At 43.2% G+C, this 20,774-nt stretch overlaps 1 protein-coding gene across 1 annotated transcript in view; it reads right to left on the bottom strand.

The window, feature by feature from the left end:
* The window catches only part of LOC124623035 (A disintegrin and metalloproteinase with thrombospondin motifs 18-like), a 365,569-nt gene extending 347,544 nt beyond the window's left edge, over positions 1–18,025 (bottom strand). Inside the window, exon 1 of the mRNA XM_047148827.1 lies at positions 17,723–18,025. Coding sequence (XP_047004783.1) covers positions 17,723–18,025 — 303 coding nt within the window. The remainder of the gene's footprint in view (positions 1–17,722) is intronic.
* Positions 18,026–20,774: the final 2,749 nt, after the last annotated feature.

Here is a 20,774-nt window from a genome sequence, read left to right as displayed (position 1 = left end):
GCAATGAGGGTGCGTGAGATACACACGAGTGTACTCCTGCTGCCATACGAAATCACACTTCCAGACCATAAATCCAGGTGTAGGTTAAAAAAAAATAGATCTGAGCACTATGGGACATAACTGCTGAATCATCAGTCCCCTAGAACTTAGAACTACTTAAACCTAACAAACCTAATGACATCACACACATCCATGCCCGAGGCAGGATTCGAACCTGCGAACGTAGCTGTCGTGCGGTTCCAGACTGTAGCCCCTAGAACCGCTCAGCCACCCTGGCCTGCAGTAATTACTCAAAATTAGAGATGTGGCACCTACAAGCAGAAGCACAACGGTTTCATAAATATTTCAGGACGAAACGGCAAACAATGGAAACGTTCTCATCTCCCATAAAGAACGCGCCCTGAAGACCTTCTTTAGTGACAAGTCTTTTAGTCATTGGCTAAAAGCGCACTAAATATTCCATTTGAAGTCATTCCATGTGCAGATCTTTTAACTACAAACAAAACTGATGAATAATGAGAGAGTCGCGGCGGTTCCTGTCTGTAGCAGTCCAGCAGCTACCGCGGCGAGCAGTTTTGTTGACGTATCATTTACGTCGCCGGACGTAACTCCAATTCTAACACGACAGTGATGGCAGCAGATCATGCCGTGATAACTGTGAGGCAGCTAATTGCAGAGTATCGCGTGTACACGTCGGAAAAGCATTCAGAATGAGCATGAAACACGGACCAGCGCCGCGTATGTATAATTCAACAGGCTGGCATGCCCGACGGCTGTCTTCCGTTGTGCTGCTTCTCACTGCTGGCGCTAACGACCCACTGACATTGTGCCTCGAAGCTATGGAGACATTTTCACATTAGGAGTGATGCGTGTCTTAAATTACAATGATGTTGCTTTGCATTCTGTCCGCTTGAAAGGGCGGTAGTTATCTGTGAGAAACGAATCATCCTCCTCTCGTAACAGAATGCCTGAGTAGATATAACCTGATCAGAAAACATCGACAACGCAGACGCCAGGGACGGGCATAGCAAATTGTCGCTGGAGGAGCAACAAGAGCAACTAATGGCAACATTCTCTCTACATAATTCAGCAGCATTTTTTTTCAGCCTGCGATTAGCGGATAGTTTCTCCGCTTCAGTATTCACATTTTTGCCGCATTGGTCTCATCTTTCTTTTCTCTTTGGCTAATTTCTGCTATAATTTATTCGTGATCCGCTCGAATGTGAAACAGAACTTTTTGCATTTTGAATGAAAACGCACTTAACTATGATTCAACGGTGGAAAATGCTGCTAAACGTAAGCTAAGTCAGTTAAGTATAACATTTAATGGAGAGCACTATTTTATTGTATTTTCAAGGTTTCTCATGTACAATCGCCATATAATCTTTTTATCATTCAGCGACTTCTACAGCTAACAGCACGTCAATTATGTCAGAGGACTGCAAATAAATGCCACTTGGATCGAGGTTTTTCCAGGATTACGAGAATAAGAAAGCATAAAGATAAGAAAACATAACATGGGTTGATAGCATTAAAAAATGTGAAAGAGCAATACGATGCAGGGCGTAAGCCATGAAGAACCTGGAAGTGGCTTTTATACGACGTCGATTCGAATTGCTGATGATGGTGATGATTACTGCATCTTCATAATACGATAAGACAAGTACTAGCCTAATTGATGGAAACAATGGGGCTCGCGTTTTGTCTTTGAAATTTCCTATGTTCAAATTTACCTCTCTAGTAAGAAGAAAGAAAGCGTAAAAGGTCGTTCATAAATGAACACTCAGCTACCGTTCCGTGGAGGATGGGATGTGATATAAAGCAGTTCAAAAGTTAATGATAACCAGAATAGCATCTTACCTAAGAGGAATGATGTGGACATTAAAGGAGTGAACTCGACATCATTAGTTAGCACACCAAGGTTAATGCTTGACAAAAGGTCCATATCTAACGACAGGGAAGTCACAAGGGATTTCACCAGTTCACACGAAAGGAAACAGAAGTAATCCGCTGAATTATATACCCATATCATTGACAGTGATTTGCAGTAGGACTTTGTAACATACGCTATATTCAAATGTTGCGAAATACCTCGATGAAAACCAACTATTGCACATAACCATCACGAATTAAAAAAATATCGTTCTTGGGAAACACCACTGAATCTTTATTCAGACAAAGTAATGAGAGCTATCGACAGGGGATCTCGAGTTGATTTCAAGTGTGTAGATTTTCAGAAGGCTTTTGACACCGTTCGCCACAAGCGACTTCTAATCGAATTACATGCCTACGGAATATCGTCACAGATTGAATTAGTGGTTTCCTTTCAGAAATCTCACGGCTCACAGTAATAACTGATTGTAAGTAAATAAATACAAAAATTCTGATAAACTCTAATACAAAAGGTACAACAAGTAAAATTTACTTTAACAAATTTAAATTAATATTTCATAAACCGGAGTAATAGCTGGGGTTCTCCAAGGAAGTGTCATAGTCCCGTCTAGAGAAGTCATCAGAAGATCAAAATAACTGCAAAATCATTTAGCGAAAATACCTGTTTCTAAACAATATAAGCAGTAAAAAATGTGAGGTCCTCCACATGAGTACTTAAAAAAAAATCGAGTTACATCACAAATCACACAAATCTGAAGGTTGTCGATGCACCTAAATATCTAAAGATTACAATCACGAATAGTTTAAACTGGAACCATAACAAAGAATTGTAGGGAAGGTGAATCAAACACGGCATTTTGTTGACAAAACAGAAGACACAAAACTACTAAAGAGATTACCTACACGATTCTTGTCTGTCCTCTTTTGGAGTATTGCTGCGGGGTACAGGGTATGTACCACATATGATCGATCGAGAACATCAAAAAGTTCAAAGAAGATCACTTCGTTCTGTGTTATCGTGAAACAGGGGAGGCACTGACACGGGTTTGATACACGTGTTAGTGGTTTCAGTCATTAACATAAAGGCGTTTATGGTAGTGGCGATTTCTGTCCACGAAATTCCAATCACCACCTTTTTCCTCTGAATGCGAAAATACTTTATTGACTCCCAACTACACAGGGAGAAATGACCATATGATTCCTCCTGTTTTATTGCAACAGGAGAAATCAGAGCTCTTATAGAAAGATTTAGGTAGTCATTTTATCCTCGTGCTATTCGAGAGTGGAACTGTCGAGAAATAGTCTGAAAGTAGCTCTATGGACACTCTGGCAAATACGCCATTGTGGATTGCAGAGTAATGATGTAGATGATGTGTATGTAAATGTAAATGTAACATTGGAAATGGATGCAACCATGAAATAAACAATATAATTCACTTTACGAGGGATGAGTTACTACAAAGAAGCTTTGTTTTACATTCTGTATCAGTTGCATCCAAGTCCACAGTTATTTGTTGAACACATTCCTATCTTTTTCCCTATACTTTTTCCGCTTTACAGTTTTCCCTATCGCTGTGGAGATTATTCCCCAATATCTTAATATTTTTATGCATTCCTTTCATCGCCGATTGTACTTTTTTTTTTTACTTTTTTTTTTATCACTTCACATAGTGTCAATTATTACCTGTAAGCCGGCCGAAGTGGCCGTGCGGTTAAAGGCGCTGCAGTCTGGAACCGCAAGACCGCTACGGTCGCAGGTTCGAATCCTGCCTCGGGCATGGATGTTTGTGATGTCCTTAGGTTAGTTAGGTTTAACCAGTTCTAAGTTTTAGGGGACTAATGACCTCAGCAGTTGAGTCCCATAGCGCTCAGAGCCATTTTTTTATTATCTGTAAAACTACTACTTAAAATCTTCCGCTATGTTCTTTTGAGCTTTCGTCACAATCCAAAGTCGCTTCAATAAAATGCTGTGTCCCAGACACACATTTCCAGAAAATTCTTAAATTAAAGCCTATGCTCGGTAGCAATAGAGTATTCATTGCATTCAAACGGTCCTGCAGTTCTTCTTCACTTTCACAGACGATAGCAGCGAATGTTACCACTGGTAGCTTTACACCTTGTAATTTAACACATGGTTAAGTATTTTATTTTTATTTTCTTAATTGCTTTTCGACAGGCAGAGTGAAGAGTAGGGAGGAGTGACTGCGTGCTTACCTTACGTCCTATTCAGTCCAATGCCTTTGCTGCCGGTCTTCCATTCACGCTGTTTCCTCCTGATTTTTGTACATCTTGTATATTACCGCTGTTTCCCTATGTCAACTACCTATTTTTCTGAGGATCGATTGTGGCCTTAGTGGGTAAGTTTTGGTATCTAGACAGTAGTGAATAACTTAGTGCTTTCTTCCGCTATTAGTCTACCTTTATAATGTAATTCATTGCTACGCGTTTCGGGCATGTTTTGCTCATCATGAGGTATTTTTATTGCATGGATATCAAGCAGCAGTTACTGAAATAATCTTATATTAAGTATTTGATAATTTGGGAACCAGTCACTTTCCATTTTCTCACCCTGGTGTGGATCCAAGAGGGGCTTGTGGGGAGGGGTCATGGCGGTCATGAACATCTGCTCCCCCCCCCCCCCCCCCAAAAAAAAGAATTACTAAAAGCGTTTATATTTTTACGTATATCAATTTCCAAATTTCTCAGATAATTTTCGGAAAATAAGGTAGCAAGAAAACAGTTTGAACGTGGAAGGAACTCCTCAAAGTTGCTAGCTATGTATAAGACTGGCCACTTCCCAGTTGTTTGCTTGGGGCTTGGCCCACATGGTTGAATTTTCAGTGTGACCAGCTAATGAGAGTGTTCCAGCTAGGTAAAGGAGCGTCCGTTCATAGGCTGGGCATACCTGCTGTATAACATAAATCCGACACGGTTTTTGGATCTACGGCAAACAACACGAAGCGGAAAAGGCAAGACAGGAAGGAAAAGGGACAAAATAATAATAGGAACACTGACTATCGTGACCGTAGGCGGACATGACTAAAAGAAACAACAAAAGGCTCCCATAGCCACATTGTACAGACCTTTTTAGTGCTAAGTGAAATACTGACAAGAGTGAATGAACACTTCTATTTTATATCTTTTAAATTATTATCCTTGTATGTTACGCTAAAGCGAAAAATCAACTCAATTTTGAAATATTTAATTTTTTTAATGTCGTTTGTTGTTAACAATACGAGATTACTCCCAAGAATTAGGATCTTTCATTCAGATAGTACTAGGCAGAAATACAGTCTGCACTTGGATCGCACCTCCTTGACTCAAATGCGGAAAGGCGTCCTGTATTCTGCTGCGTCCATTTTCAATAATCTACCACAAGAATTAAAAAAACTCTTAGTAGTAATCCTCACACATTCAAGTCTAACCTGAAGAACTTCCTCATGAATCACTCCTTCTATTATATCGAGGAGTTTCTGAAAAAAAAAAAGAGCTCATTCGTTTGTGATATTGTTGATTACACTAAAATAAACTCACAGCTCGTCATCTGCATGAAATCCATTTACATTTTATTTTTTCCATGTTAATTTCATGTACTGACACTTTGCATAAGCATGGAGATTTGCTCCTCAACGTTGTCCCGTGCAGGTTAGTGTCAAACCGAACCATGTGCCGTTTCTGGCATATCTTCACATCAGGTGAAGACTAGCGTAACGGCAGACCGAAAAATTCCGGTGTCCGACCGCGATAGAATCCCGAAACTTTACGATTTAAAGTCTCGCACTTTACCACTGGGCCACCAAGCTCCACGCGAAAGCCATGTACTAAGTATTAATGTAACTAATTTATTATTACACTAAAACATTTTATATATGTTTTTATTATTACCAAATAGAGGGCAACTGTGATATGTTGAATTTGAAGGTGATAGCAAATTACATTTGATGGGGAGGTAGGAGGAGGGGGTGAGAAAAAAGTGAGAAACTCTGGACCAGCCCCTCCCAGAACCCAATCCTGGATCTGTGCTGTTTCACACACGAAGCGACTGCATCAAGATTACACTGTCAACAGTTTGTAAATTATCACATAATTGATTATTTTAGATCACTTCTGTAGTTTTTCTTTCATGTACATGAAATGAAACACGTCTGATTATGCAACATATGCTCAAAACACATACAATTGTACTACTACTGGCATTCAATAACCAAAAAGACAAACTGATGTAGAAGAATAAGATGTGTATTTTTACAAAATGAGACTCTCACTGCTTCTCACAATACAGGGATAGGCAAAATAATGTGAACAGTGGTACTAATGGATGGTCGTGTTTGTCGTTCAACAACGCAAGTAAGGCGCGTGTCGCGCTGGACTGTGTGTGTTCAGTACGGACTAGGCATCAGTGCAAGTTGTTTACGAGTAGTGCACACTTCGTATTTGCATTCAGAGGCTGTTGGAGTGAAAGACCTAAAAGAGTTCCAAAGAGGTCAGATTGTGGAGGCCCGATCAGTTGTAGCATCAATAACCAACTCAGCCAACGTATTGAATGTTTCAAGAGAAACTGTTTCAACAGTCATGACAGCCTACACTAAACATGGAAACGTAATAGTGGGCGGAAATCAAAATTAAATGACAGAGATCTTCGTACGCTAATACGAATAGTGTCAAAACAACACAAAACCACGGCGACCCGTATCTATTGACTCTGTATGCCGAGAAATCAATAAAGCGAATATTCGTTAGTGACGACAACCAACGCAAAGAAGCGTAACACACAGTGGCAGGAGCATAAATCCTGGACGGCTGATGAGTGAAAACACGTCTTGTGGTCCGACAACTCAGTGATTTCGTTATTTCAAACATAGGGGCGGGTTTACGTCTGGAGGACGCCAAAAGAAGCGTACAGTCCTGATAGCTTGATTCCAACGGTTAAGCATAGAGGGGGAAGTGTGATGGTGTGAGCAGCCATATCATGGTATTCTGTTGGTCCCATCTTTACTCTCAAAGACCATGTTACAGCCAACGATTATGTGAACAGTTTAGGTGATCAGGTGCACTCTCTGATTCAAATGTTATTCGCCAACAATGATGCCACATTTCAGGACAGTAATGTACCCATTCACAAAGCCAGGACAGTACAATTGGGGTATGAGGAGCATGTAACTGAACTGCAGCATATTCCCTGGCCAGTGCAGTCCCCGACCTTGAACATTATCGAACCCTTGTCGGCGGTATTGGAGCGCAGACTCCGGAGCAGATTTCCAGCTCCCTCGTCACTACAGGAATTAGAAGAGGTTCTGATTGAAGATTGGCATAATATTCCACTGGATACCATACAATCATTATATGCCAGTATTCGAAGAAGAAGCGAAGCTGTATGGCGGGCAAAAGGGGATCCAACCCATTATTAATAAATCATTCAAAAGTTAAATACAGATGTGCACATTATTTTGCCTATTCCCTGTAACTATCACCAATATTAATATACGTATTCCAACGACGAACGAGTTTTTTTGGTACGTGATGCAAAGACGTCTCTGTCATGCTCAAAATGGCTCCGAGCACTATGGGACTTACCTTCTGAGGTCATCAGTCCCCTAGAACTTAGAACTACTTAAACCTAACTAACCTAAGGACATCACACACATCCGTGCCCGAGGCAGGATTCGAACCTGCGACCGTAGCAGTAGCGAGACCACCACGGCCGGCTCTCTGTCATGTTGTTTGACCCATTTTCCCACAAATTCTTTAACCTTCTTACTGTTGTTGAACTTTTTCCACTCCTCGAGAGGACCAAACAAATGAACATTTTGTTTAGAAAAAGGTCTCCTTCCCTATCAGAGTGTTCTTGCAAATCTGGTCACACTTTGAACCCTGTCTCCGTATCTTTTTGTGTTAACGCTTTCGGATCCACCTTCCACTTGTTTTGCTGTTCTTGAGTTCGTTCCTGATGACGTTATGAACTGCACCAACACATACTGCAACTGTTTTAGCTATATGTTCAACTTTAATATGTCGGTCTCCACGAGAAACATCAGTGTGGGTTTCAAGCGAAGGAGTTGATACCTCAGCTGGCCAGTCATGGAGGTTCGATCGTTTTTGAAATAATCCACCCACTTATAAAAATTTTTACCGTCCATACAACTTTCACCATAGTGTAAAATTATTCGCGAAAACATTTAAGCCGGATTTTCACTTTCATAAAGCAAACAGCTGATCACTGAACGTTGTTTAACTATTGTGGAAACTTGGGGCGGACACGACATACTTGAGTGTAATATTGATGTTATAAACAAAACAATTTTTATTAGTCAGCTGTTCTCAGCAGTGATACCAACCTAGAGTCATGAAAGTGTAGAACTACTTCAAACTGTTTTATTTCTTCATCAGTTTGTCTCTTTAATTACTGAATGTCCTAAATGGCTCAAAATGGCTCTGAGCACTATGGGACTTAACATCTGTGGTCATCAGTCCCCTAGAACTTAGAACTACTTAAACCTAACTAACCTAAGGACATCACACTCATCCATGCCCGAGGCAGGATTCGAACCTGCGACCGTAGCAGTCCCGCGGTTCCGGACTGAGCGCCTAGAACTACGAGACTGAATGTCCTACCTAAATACAAAAAAAAAGAAGCGACTACTAGCGGAACAAAACAGATAATTTTTCTGAGGACGCTGAAAGTCTGGTACCATTTTACGCTGTCGAGCCGTTTTTCTAGGCCATCGAAGTCCACTTCGTATGATGGGCCAGCAAGCTTTCGCACCTGTCGAACAGCCTGCGGCCAGGTTGGTAGGCTACCCGCAGCGCTCGGCCGCTCTGGGAAGCGCTATCGCGGCTGGCCGGGTCTGGTCTCAGCGTCACCAGACACTGGCGCTGCCGCCGCCGCGGCCCCGGGTCACTGGCCCGGCCGGCATCCGCCAGCTCAGGACCGCTTCGCCGTGCACCGCGCCACCCTCGTGTCACGGGATGCGTCACCCGGGCTTCCGCAGCCGACTGCGCGCTCGACTTGGGGTGATGACACCAAATGTAAACCCATGTAACTTATAGTCACTCCGGATCGAGGATTTAGATGGTAGAACGGATGCACGATTTTAACGTGGATAAAGGAAAGTCGGCAGACGTAGAGGCAACTTCATATGCGCCTCAAGGAAGCGTGTTGGGACCCATGCTGTACGTTAATGACATTCCAGCCATTATTAATAGTAAGACTTTTCGCAGATGATGCAGTTTCAAGGGATGAACAAAAATATGGAAACACTAAAAACCGAGCACATTATCATGCCTAATACGGGGCACGAAACCTGTTAGCATTCGAAACACCTTCCAGGACCTGCATGATTTTCAAGCTAATTTTCTACCATTCTTCCTGCGAAATAGTGGCAAATTCAGGTAACGACGATAAGGGTGGATAGCGACCACGCATCCTTATCTCCAAAGTAAGGCAAAAATCTTCACATTATCGAGACCTGCGGATGTGTTGGCAAGGGTTAATGCGACAATTCATCCAGGTGCTCACAAAATCAGACCTGGACGGTACGAGCTGTGTGAATAGGGGCCGTGTCGTCTTGGTACACAGCATCACCACTGGGGAACAGACATTGTGCCACGGGATTTACATAATCAGCCAAAATGGTCACAGTAACACGACCTTGCGGAGTTACCGTTTTCGCAGCGGAGCTCCACGCGATCCTGAAGGCACTGCAGCGGATGAATCGTGTTCGGGGCAATTGATTTCTCCTCTGCTCCGATTCTCTTAGTGCCTTACAATCATTGCAGAATCTGTACCCAACTGAGGAGATGGTCCAGCTGATATATGACCAACTGTACTTGCTCCAACGGCGGGGTAAGGAGGTGTCCTTTTGCTGGGTGCCTGGTCATGTAGGAATATGGGGCAATGAACAGGCCGATCGGGCTGCCAAGGAGGCCTGCAGAGAGCAGGATGTAGTCCAGTATCCTATTCCTTTGCAGTCTGTCATTTCTGCTTTCCACAAGAAGTGCATGGAGTTGTGGGAGGAAGAATGGCTGGCGGTGACGGCCAATAAACTGCGGTTGGTGAAGTCAACAACTCGGCCGTGGCGCACCTCCTGCTGGGTGCTCAGGCGGGAAGAAGTGACCCTCACGCGTCTTCGGATTGGGCGCTGTCCTCTCACCCATAGCTTTCTATTACGGCGGGAGGATGCCCCCTTTTGTGATGCTTGTGGTGTGCACATATCTGTCCGGCACAATTTAACAGACTGCATTTTATACCGTGATGCAAGGGCAGAAGCACAAGTTGCTGGGGATCTGCCCTGTGTTTTAGCTGATGAGACGTGTGTGTCTAGGGTTTTAAAGCTTTGTGATGTGTCTGGACTCTGGCCTGAACTTTTAGGCTGGAGGTTTTAGTGTATTGAAGAGTGGCTGGCTCCTCCCTTTTTTTCCTTGCGGTCATCCAGCCACTTACATCTGCTATATTGTTTTAGCTCCCTCTACCACTTTCTTCCTGGGTTGTCCATGTTTTACTGCTGGCGGCATGCTTCGTCCCACGCTTCAGCGTGGGTAGGCAAATATTTTTCCAAGGTAGTTTCCTGTGTCTTACGTTCTGTTTTATCTTATCGTTCTGAGTCTTTTCTTGACAACGGTCTCAATCTGTTACTGAGCGGGCGGTGAAGACCTTGCCGTCGTGCGCCCATAAAACCCTCTCCATCCATCCATCGTAAGTTGGATACTGTGTGAAACAAGACTCATCCTACGAAACGACTCTCCCCCATTGCTCCACAATCCGTGCTTTATGGCTTCGGCACCGCGTTTTCATATTATTGGCATTTGAATCACGGATGAGTGATTTTGGAATTCCAGCTCGCCCTGCAATTTCCAGCTTTTGGAATTCCCTTCGTGTTGTTTTGGTGCTGGCAGGGTTCGCGAGTGCGACATTCTGTTCTGCAGTGACTTCTGCAGCTGCGGTCTTCGAATTTCTAATCAAAATCCTCTTGAATGCTCTTCAGTCACAGTCACAGAACACGTATCTTTGTCCGCGTTGTGACCTAGCGGGAGACTTTTTCCGCTTTCCCTGTATGCGATGTAAATCTTCGAAACGGTGCTTCTCGAAACACCAAATACTTCGGCTATCTTGATTACGAAAGCACCAACCACACGAGCACCAACATCTTCCCCAGGTTTAAATTCACTCAGCTGCGACGTAATGCACTCACGACTACGGAAAACACTCCTCTGGCCACGACATAAACTTGTATCGTATTGACAACATTGCACAGGTGCCATCCCTGGCCAGGTACAACAGTGCAACTTGCAGGCTTAGCTGGCATCTGAATTTACATTAAAGCTTGCATTTTTCGCGATGTGGCCATAATCTGTACAATCAAAATGGCTCTGAGCACTATGGGACTCAACTGCTGTGGTCATAAGTCCCCCAGAACTTAGAACTACTTAAACCTAACTAACCTAAGGACATCACATACATCCATGCCCGAGGCAGGATTCGAACCTGCTACCGTAGCGGTCGTGCGGTTCCAGACTGTAGCGCCTTCAACCGCTCGGCCACTCCGGCCGGCTCTGTACAATCCCTGTACAAAAAACTACTCCACTCTGCTCTACTTCGCACAGGTGACGTAAAGTACTTACGATCGGAAAACTTATTTGTCGTAGCTATAACTCGTTAATCAGTTTTTCTTCTAATCAAAATCCATATAAAAATCTTTGCAGTGGTTCATGAAATTAGCATTCACATACAGACAGAAAAAAGTAGCGGGGAACTCACCTATGTATCTGAAGTACTGTTCCCGTACATTCATTTTCTGATTGGAATTGGGACAGCAGCTGCATATTTATGGCAATTTATAATACTTTCATCTAATTGTAATAGTTTTTACTTATTTGTGCACGTTTCGGTGGTAGAATCAATCATCTTTAGGCCTCTCTACAATTGATGGTGACCATGTTATGAACGAGAAAACACCATCATACTTCTACTAGAATGTCCAGAACCATCGGTGTCTGAGAAACTGAAGCTTTCTTCTTGGGTGTGTACGGTTGTACCACATCAAGCTTTTGTATTACAGCCGTTATTACTCCAAGATCGAATGACCACTAACGGGCAATAGTTGCAAGTTCAGCGCCGTTTTCATTAAGCAGTCCAAAAAAAAAAAAAAAAATCCAGATATCCTTTTGCTGATCCCTTTTTAGATTAGATGCAAGCCATGTCCTGCTTTAAGCAAACATTCTTTCCCCTCAGGCTCTTTGAACGAGTATCCTTCTTCTGAGCTATCCAAACTCGTAGTCAACATCATCACCAGGTGGTATAATAACATTACTTTCTAATTTTTAAATTATTTCAATGTCTGCTCACCTGTGCGTATCTCATACCAAATACAACTAACAGGGGACATTAAACTTCTAGGAGAAGACAAGACTGATGGTCATAGGTTTGATTGACCCATGGGAAAGGTTATGAGATAAGCTGAACCCGCAGACACTTCAACGTTCTAATTGGAGGGCTCTGCCTCTGTCCATCAAGCATTCTAGCAGAGTACAGGCGAACCACAGCGCAACAAATTATTCGGAAATTCAGTGTTGGACAGTGACAATCAATAAGCAGTCATACCATCCAGAACCATCCTCTCACCATGATGTGCACAAGACACCACCCTTCACCTTTACCTCAGCGCACGGCAAGTAACCTACAACAGATTGACTTGGGTTAGAGGAACACCGGAACTGGACATTCTAAGCACGGAAAAAGGTTGCAAGGACTGATACACATTTGTACACGCGGATTCGAGTACGTAAAATTATACATTCAATGTATTCAGTACACATCTTTATGAACAGATGCGTATACTTAAACATTAATTGGTGAACACTTCTTACACTATATTGTAGAAGCCTTCATTTTATTTCTTTCTAATCTAAGCAAATGGGCTGTGCAATCTACTATACAGGAGTGAGGCCTTCATTTTATTTATTTCTAATCTAAGCAAATGGGCTGCGCAATCTACTATACAGGAGTCAGGCATCGATACTGTTCGAATGTGTGACTGTGTCGTTAAGTAGAGAACCGAATAGTGGTGTAGACGTAACAGAAAGAGTCAGTGTGAATGTCTCATTGTAGCAGCACATTTCAAAAGCTTCTATTCTCTTCTTGTGTGAACTGTTTATCGTTGATATTTTATTTCTGCACTAGGCTACAGTTCAGGTAAATACCTTCACAAAAGACTTCCTAACACTTAAACTTGTTTACATCAAATATAGATTTATCTTCTTCAGAAATGCTTTTCTTGCTGTTACCAGTCTGCATTTTGTATTCTCTCTATTTTGGCCACCATCAGTTATTTTGCTGCCCAAATTTCAGAACTCATCTACTACTTTTAGTGCCTCATTTCCTTATTTCATTGACTCAGCATCGCCTGATTTAATTCACTACCTCTAATTAACCTTGTTTTAATTTTGTTGATGGTCATCTTGTAAATCTTCGTAACACTTTTCATTGTTTTTATTTAAGAGCATGTAGTATATTTTCCGTATGCAAATAAGTATTTCTTTTGCCTAGAATATTTTTCTATTATTCTGAAAATCAACCGTAATCTTTTTGTATTCGTTTTATAAAAGTGAACTGCTTGAAATCTTCCTTCATTTCAGATAACATAATTACAGAAGTAAAAAGAAATAAAGGCATTAACAGCTCTCCTGTAGTCCGCCGCATATGTACCATCTCGTAACGAAGTGTCACAAAGGTAGATGCTGCTCGTTGTGCCCAGCGAATGGATGGGTGAGAGCGAAACTGCCCGTCAGACCCATTAAAAGACTGATATTGCTAAAGGGTTGAAGGAGGGAGGCCGCATGTCACCTGAGGGGTATCAAAGGCCAACTCCGAATTAAAAGCTACTGCTTATAGTCACTGGGTTATTAGTTGTTGGTGGTGTGATTTCTGACAGCTGAGCTGAGTTAACCTCTAGCCAGTGGGCCAATTACAGTGCATGTATACACATCAGTCTATTCTGCATGCAATCGGGACTTTCACAGGAAGCAATCATCCACTGATGGACATAAATACAAGCAGTGAGACACTGACTTACGGTAATTAGGTGCCAACTGAGTTTCTATGACATTTGTTGTAGGGTTTTATGCTGTAAAAAGTTAATCCAGAACATTTCGAAAATAAAGGTCCAGACGACATGCAATAAGTTTAACATTGAGCTATATCGTCATTCTCAAGTAATCTGTGAATACAACATAGGTGAGATTATCTACATAAGTGGTGGTTGGCCCTGTGAATAATTCTGCGTTGTAATTTTACGTTGGTACTTCGTCTAGTTTGATTTGACGTCCATATTGCATCTATAGTAAACAGCCACTGTCTAATTCGTAGTGATTACGTGGCAAGAACACATACTCAGACCAAAGGTATAATTGACAACAAAATCCAGTCAGTGAACTATGACATTCATTGCTAAACTAATCATAGTTTGTAAACATAGGGCACCTAAGGAAACGACTGTCAAATTTATCTCAAATAATACTTTATAGTAAACTAAATGTCAAATATGTGTCGGGACGTATTCCATACGTTTCTAATTACGGTATGTCAAGTAATCACCGTGAATTACACAGTCACTGATCACTACAGATGCAATATGGATGTCAAATCAAACTAGACGTAAGTACCAACGAAAAATTACAAAGTATAATTATTCACATGGACAACCATCCCATATGTAGATATGTAGCTGCCTGCTACTAGTCGACATGTAGATACTAACACGGGCTAACAATTGTTTGAAAATCCAGGATGGAATGTAACAATATTGCGTGATGGAAAGTTGGCACTCGCCATATAGCGGAGATGCTGAGTCGCAGATAGTCACAATAAAAAGACTGTCACAATATATACTTTCGCCAATAAGGCCTTTGTCGAAAATAGGCGACACACACACACACACACACACACACACACACACACACACACAAACGCAACTCGCACACACATGACTGTAGCCTCATGACTCATGACTCACACATGACTCGCACTCATGGCTTCAGCTGCTAGTGCGTGTGCGTGTGTGTGTGAGAGAGAGTTGCGTTTGTTTGTGTGCGTGTGTGTCGTCTATTTTCGACAAAGGCCCTATTGGCCGAAAACATACATTGTGAAAGTCTTTTTGTTGTGCCTATCTGCGACTCAGCATCTCTGCTTTATGATAAATGGCAACCTTCCTTTACGTAATATTGTCAGGAACATAGTTTGTTATTCTAAGTGATTTTTTTACTAATGTGATAAGCCCTTGATTCTAGGGGCCTTAATTTTTACATATGGACTTACAGACCGTTGCTTTTACTGAGAGAATTGCTAATGTGAAATTGCCTGTCGTTCTGAAGAACCGAGCGAGGTGGCGCACTGGTTAGCACACTGGACTCGCATTCGGTACGACGACGGTTCAATCCCGCGTCCGGCCATACTGATCTAGGTTTTCCGTGATTTCCCTCAATCGCCCCAGGCAAATGCTGGGATGGTTCCTTCGAAAGGGCACGGCTAACTTACTTCCCCGTCCTTCCCTAATCCAACGAGACCGATGACCTCGCTGTTTGGTCTCTACCCCCAAACAATCCAATCTAATCTGAAGAAGACGGGTTTAGATCAGTCGAAACAGTAGTCGAGGGTTTTAGAGAACCACCATCTACGCTACTTGTTGGCTGTCTTTTATCCCTACTGTTTTTTAACCGTTGCACTGGTGCAGCCATGTTCACACGCACAAAAACACAACTTCCACACACATGACTGTAGCCTCTAGCAGCTGAAGGCACTGAGTGTGGCTTCAGCTGATAGTCATATGTGTGTGTGTGTGTGAAAGGCCTTATTGGCCGAAAACTTATACTGTGGCAGTCTTTTTGTTGTGCCAATCTGCGACTCAGCATCTCCGTTATATGGTGTATGGCAACTTTCCTTTACGTAATATTGTCACTAGCATAGTCTGTTATTCTAAGTGATTTTTTACTGATGTCATAAGGCCTTGATTCTAGGGGCCTTGATTTTTAAATGTGGACTTACAGGCCGTTGCTTTTACAGAGTGAATTGTTAATGTGAAATTGTCTGTCCTTCTGAAGAAGACGGGTTTAGATGCGTCGAAACCGTGGTCGACGTTATTAGAGAACCACCATTTACGCAACTTGTTGGCTGTCTTTTATTCCTACTGTTCTGTAACAGGCCTAACATCTGGTGAGCAAGATGTATGAGACAGGCGAAATTCCCTCAGTCTTCAGGAAGAATATAGTAATTCCAATCCTAAAGAAAGCAATTGTTGACAGATGTGAAAATTACCGAACTATCAGTTTAATAAGTCACACCTGCAAAATACTAACGCGAATTCTTTACAGACGAATGGAAAAACTGGTAGAAGCCGACCTCGGGGAAGATCAGTTTGGATTCCGTAGAAATGTTGGAACACGTGAGGCAATACTGACCCTACGACTTATCTTAGAAGAAAGATTAAGGAAAGGCAAACCTACGTTTCTAGCATTTGTAGACTTAGAGAAAGCTTTTGACAATGTTGACTGGAATACTCTCTTTCAAATTCTGAAGGTGGCAGGGGTAAAATACAGGGAGCGAAAGGCTATTTACAATTTGTACAGGAACTAGATGGCAGCTATAAGAGTCGAGGGGTATGAATGGGAAGCAGTGGTTGGGAAGGGAGTGAGACAGGGTTGTAGCCTCTCCCCGATGTTATTCAATCTGTATATTGAGCAAGCAGTAAAGGAAACAAAAGAAAAATTCGGAGTTGGAATTAAAATCCATGAAGAAGAAATTAAACCTTAGAGGTTCACCGATGACATTGTAATTCTGTCAGAGACAGCAAAGGACTTGGAAGAGCAGTTGAACGGAATGGACAGTGTCTTGAAAGAAGGATATAAGATGAACGTCAACAAAAGCAAAACGAGGATAATGGAATGTATTCGAATTAAATCGGGTGATACTGAGGGAATTAGATTAGGAAATGACACTTAAAGTAGTAAAGGAGTTTTGCTATTTGGGGAGCAAAAAACTGATGATGGTCGGGTGATACTGAGGGAATTAGATTAGGAAATGACACTTAAAGTAGTAAAGGAGTTTTGCTATTTGGGGAGCAAAAAACTGATGATGGTCGAAGTAGAGAGGATATAAAATGTTGACTGGCAATGGCAAGAAAAGCGTTTCTAAAGAAGAAAAATTTGTTAACATCGAGTATAGATTTAAGTGTCAGGAAGTCATTTCTGAAAGTATTTGTATGGAGTGTAGCCATGTATGGAAGTGAAACATGGACGATTAACAGTTTCGGCAAGAAGAGAATAGAAGCTTTCGAAAAGTGGTGCTACAGAAGATTGCTGAAGATTAGATGGGTAGATCACATAACTAATGAGGGGGTATTGAATAGAATTAGGGAGAAGAGGAGTTTGTGGCACAGCTTGACCAGAAGAAGGGACCGTTTGGTAGGACATGTTCTGAGGCAGCAAGGGATCACAAATTTTGCATTGGAGCGCAGCGTGGAGGGTAAAAAATCGTAGAGGGAGGCCAGTACACTAAGCAGATCCATAAGGATGTAAGTTGCAGTAAGTATTGGGAGATGAAGAAGCTTGCACAGGATAGAGTAGCATGGAGAGCTGCATCAAACCAGTCTCAGGACTGAAGACCACAACAATAACAACGTTCTGTAACCGTTGCTGTGGTGCAGCCATGTTCAAAATATTGACACCTGCGTGTGAAGATGTGGACAGGAATAATGCTTCCGGTATACGGCAGTGTTTAGTCTAGCTTTGAGTGTGTGTGGCGGGCCAGCAGCGTTAGTGGCGGCTGCGCTGCGGTACTGACCAGGCCTCGGCAGGTGGAGACGGCGACGACGGAGCCGGGCTGCCCCCGCACGGCGCCGCGGTAGTGGCAGTCGGCGGAGCGGCGCAGCGCGGCGCCCACGAAGCGCCGGCTCGGCCGCAGCTCGAGCAGCAGGCCGCGCCCGCCCGCCGGCAGCCACACGTGCAGCACGCCGGAGCCCGGGGCCTGGCCGTGGCCGTGGCGCACGTCGTGCGACAGGTGCGCGCCGCTGCTGTCCACGCGCCTCGGGAGCACCACCTCGCCTCGCCGGCCCGAGTACGCCCCTGCTGACACAGCACAACACATCCATCAGCTGGGACCACTCTCCGGGCGTAAACGACAGTTGTACAGGGTCTTCGATAAGGATAGTTGCGGAAGTACACAACTGCCCATTAAAATTGCTACACCAAGAAGAAATGCAGATGAGAAACGAGTATTCATTGGACAAATATATTATATTACAACTGACATGTGATTACATTTTCACGCAGTTTGGGTGCATAGATCTTGAGAAATCGATACTCTGGTCAACCACCTCTGGCCGTAATGACGGCCTCGATACGCCTGGGCATTGACTCAAACAGAGCTTCGATAGCGTGTACAGGTACAGCTGCCCATGCAGCTTCAACACGATACCACAGTTCATCAAGAGTAATGACTGGCAAATTGTGACGAGCCAGTTGCTCGGCCACCATTGACGAGACGTTTTCAATTGGTGAGAGATCTGGAGAATGTGCTGGCCAGCGTAGCAGTCGAACATTTTCTGTATCCAGAAAGGCCCGTACAGGACCTGCAACATGGAGTCGTGCATTATCCTGCTGAAATGTAGGATTTTTGCAGGGATCGTACGAAGGGTAGAGCCACGGGTCGTAACACATCTGAAATGTAACGTTCACTGTTCAAAGTGCCGTCAATGCGATCAAGAGGTGACCGAGACGTGTAACCAATGGCACCCCATACCATCACGCCGGATGATACGCCAGTATGGCAATGTCGAATACAACCTTCCAATATGCGTTCACCGCGATGTCGCCAAACACGGATGCGACCATCATGATGCTGTAAACAGAACCTGGATTCATCTGAAAAAATGACGTTTACCATCGCAGGCGCCCCTGTCTGTGATGCAGCGTCAAGGGTAACCGCAGCCATGGTCACCAAGGCTGATACTCCATGCAGTTACAAACGTGGTCGAACTGTTCGTGCAGATGGTTGTTGTCTTGCAAACGTCCCCATCTGTTGACTCAGGGATCGAGACGTGGCTGCACAATCCGTTACAGTCATGCGGATAAGACGCCTGTCATCTGGACTGCTAGTGATACGAGGCCGTTGGGATCCAGCACGGCGTACCGTATTACCCTCCTGAACCCACCGATTACATATTCTGCTAACAGTCATTGGATCTCGACCAACGCGAGCAGCAATGTCGCCATACGATAAACCGCAATCGCGATAGGCTACAATCCGATCTTTATCAAAGTCGGAAACGTGATGGTACGCATTTCTCATCCTTACACGAGGCATCACAACAACGCTTCACCAGGCAACGCCGGTCAACTGCTGTTTGTGTATGAGAAATTGGTTGGAAACTTTCAAAAAAATGGTTCAAATGGCTCTGAGCACTATGGGACTCAACTGCTGAGGTCATTAGTCCCCTAGAACTTAGAACTAGTTAAACCTAACTAACCTAAGGACACCACAAACATCCATGCCCGAGGCAGGATTCGAACCTGCGACTGTAGCGGTCTTGCGGTTCCAGACTGCAGCGCCTTTAACCGCACGGCCACTTCGGCCGGCTGGAAACTTTCCTCATATCAGCACATTGTAGGTGTTGCCACTGGCGCCAACCTTGTGTGAATGCTCTGAAAAGTTAATCATTTGCATATCACAGCATCTTCTTCCTGTCGGTTAAATTTCGCGTATGTAGCACGTCATCTTCGTGGTGTAGCAATTTTAATGGCCACTAGTGTATTAAATTAAAATTTGTGCTGTGGCTAGGACTTGAATCCGAGTCTTCTGCTTACCAGGCAGATGTGCTAATCGTTGTGGTTAGCACAGCTGCATGGAAAACGCTAAGGCAATATCACCCCAGCTTTGTATGTTCCAATATCGGAGAGCCTCACCAATACTGAAGATTTAAGAAGAGCAACATCGAGATCAGCTGAGGCGTGAACTGAGATTTGTGTTAGGGAGGGCCTTGGACTAGGGTATCCTGTGATAGTCACAAAGGCAGGGTAGTGTAGTGACTAGCACAGCTGCCTAATAAACAAAAGACCTGTTGTTCAAGTCCCGGCCATGACGCAAATTTTAATTCATTACCCTAGCTTTTACCCTTACCACAGACAAAATTGAAACTCAGTATATCTCCAGCAAAATGTAATTACATCAGATGTGCAGGTTCTATTATAATTAATAGTGAAAAACGAAACGAATGAAACTTAACGATATTACAATGTGGCGCTTATTGCATCTACCTACTTCAAGTGATAATAGAAACATGGAGAGTTAATTTTATTTACCATAATCGACTATTTTTGGAAAACCTGCAACTATGTCATTCGTGATTTAAATAATGAAACTTTGCACCAGTTACATTTTTTGCCGTACCCACCATAAGGGATTTCCACAACGGATTCTGATTGTCAAGTGCAAACATTTACCTGAGTATTAGGTGTGATCTCAGAATGAATTTTCCACTTGACAGGCGACAATCGATACTTAAGTTTCATTTCTGACAAAGATTTTCTCTGCTGATCACGTGTAAACTCAACCACGATCACTTTACAGAATATTTATGTTGTTCTCTGACGTCAGAATTGTGAGTATGCAAGACTCACCGTCGTCAGGTGCACATCCGAAGATGTACAACACAGCTCTGGATGAAACGTTACGAACTGAAGAGTTTCTTCGACCGCGGCCACATAGACCGGAAGACTCATAAGTAAGTAGCGCATCCACTCCTCAAAGTCTAACCAAAAACAGCTCGTATCACGGAAAACCGGAAATTTGTGGAAAAGTCTTATGGGTCCAAACTGCTGAGGTCGTCGGTCCCTAA

The sequence above is a fragment of the Schistocerca americana genome, chromosome 7, assembly GCF_021461395.2.
Source record: "Schistocerca americana isolate TAMUIC-IGC-003095 chromosome 7, iqSchAmer2.1, whole genome shotgun sequence".
NCBI lineage: Eukaryota > Metazoa > Arthropoda > Insecta > Orthoptera > Acrididae > Schistocerca > Schistocerca americana.
Note: the sequence above shows the minus strand (reverse complement) of the source record. Positions and strands in the feature narration are given on the sequence as shown.